This window comes from Atta cephalotes (genome assembly GCF_000143395.1).
Source record: "Atta cephalotes unplaced genomic scaffold scaffold02276, whole genome shotgun sequence".
Lineage (NCBI taxonomy): Eukaryota > Metazoa > Arthropoda > Insecta > Hymenoptera > Formicidae > Atta > Atta cephalotes.
In genome coordinates, this window is record NW_012132340.1 from 1 (window position 1) to 1,884 (window position 1,884).

General features: G+C 30.9%; 1 protein-coding gene across 1 annotated transcript; it reads right to left on the minus strand.

Annotated features, from left to right (window-relative positions):
- Positions 1-572: 572 nt before the first annotated feature.
- On the minus strand, positions 573-1,621 carry LOC105625518 (the record flags this gene model as incomplete). The annotated part of the gene is made up of 3 exons (XM_012206841.1): positions 573-806; positions 903-999; positions 1,383-1,621. Coding segments are annotated over 3 exons (570 nt in total), but the record flags the coding sequence as incomplete, so codon positions are not given.
- Positions 1,622-1,884: the final 263 nt, after the last annotated feature.

Sequence of the window (1,884 nt, forward strand, 5' to 3'; positions counted from 1 at the left end):
AAAAAAATCAAGTTTGAAGAAATGTAAAAAAATTACTTACGTATAATTACATATAATTATACGTAATTATGTATGAGCAATTTTTTTTACATTTTTTTCAAACTTGTTTTTTTCTAAAACAAACAATACGAAAATTATCCTTTTAATTATTTTTTACGTTTTCATATTACTATTAATACTTCTATTATACTAAAAAGTTTTATTAAACTAATTTTACAAAAGAAAGAAGAATGTATGAACATGTATGAACATATTCATATATAATTATATATATTTATGAATATTTATGCTTATTTTTGTATGTTTATACATATTTATACATATTCATGCATGACAAATTTTTTAGAAATAGATCATAAAAGGATGGGTAAAAAAAATGAATCTGGAGTAATAAAAGATAATAATAAATAATAAAAAGCAACAAAGAAATCTATATAATCTAAAATAACAAATTAATTAAATAAGAATCTGTTACGTGATGATGTTATTTATGACAAATTAATTTACATATCTAATATAACGCAATTATTTTTAGATAAATGAAAAATGATAATCACTTAATTATTTCTTACCAAGCCCGCTTTCGAAGCTTCTGGCATGATACATAATGGGTGGTCGATGGGCCGGTAGGGGCCCATATATCTGGGAAGATTGACTACTAGCGTAAGCAGCGCCTACATAAGACGGCGCCGGCTGTGTCCTGGGATGTCCACGAGGTGGAGAAGGACCCACCTTGCTATGACCATTTTTCGCCATTTTGACAAAATTGGGCACGCGTGCTCGTAAACCACAATAATATGGATCATCTAGAACACAAAGAGTCATAATTTATGCGATGTGTTTAAAAAACGAATTGCATTAAATAAAATACAATTAATCTTTTAAAGTATAACATTCCTCACCATATTTTTTCCTATCGTCATGTTTACTTCGCTTCTCCTCCATCATGTGGTGCTTCATCGTTCTGCCATAATCGTCTTCTATATCGTCGTAATCAGGCTGAAAAAAATAGCCAAAGTAGAAGGTTTTCTTCAACTAAATGACGAAAGGGCTATGAAAAACAAAAAAACTTAAACAAAATTTTAAGAAAATTGGTCAATCATAGTAGAGAGAATCACTATAACATAAGCAGTAAATCCGACATATTGATTTCCTTACCGCTTACATCAGTACTGGAATTTATTTGCAAACTTTTATCTGATTTTTAGCTTGGTTCTCGTTCCTTATCTTACCAACTCGCGCACAGTCTAAATATTGCCGATTGATATTGCAAATAAATTACGTTGCGAGTAAATTCCAGCATTGGCTTACATCTTACTTAGTTTTTCTTAAATATTTTTGTGCGCCATAGCTCTAACAAGCTAATCGTTTTTAATATTTACCTTGGGAATGCCATGGCCATAGAGGTTTTCTCGAGGCGGTAATTTCGGCGGTCTCTCTGTACGTCGATGCTGGTAACTCGTCGACTGCATGTAGATTTGCTCCCGCGAATCCCTGTCCGTTGACATTATTTCGCTAGGACCTACGGATGATGACACACCGGCCACGCTGTAAGGATCCTCGTCAGGAATTGGTATTCTAGGTCTATTCTTTATATCCACCGGCCTCTGTAATGCTAGAACTAAAAGAAGATACAATGGAGATAATAAAAATTATTTAAAAGATAATACAAACATTTGCATTATTCTAATTCTCTTTGACAAGGAAACATTAATATTCAGAAAAGAAATCATAATTAAGTCATATTGATATTGTATAAAACATTATGTCATTTGGTATTTAAAAATGAATTTATAATCGAAGTAACAAGCTAACATTATTTATCATCAAAATGATGACAGATAACATCAGTTTTTTACTTAAATAAGACAAATAAGATCATAA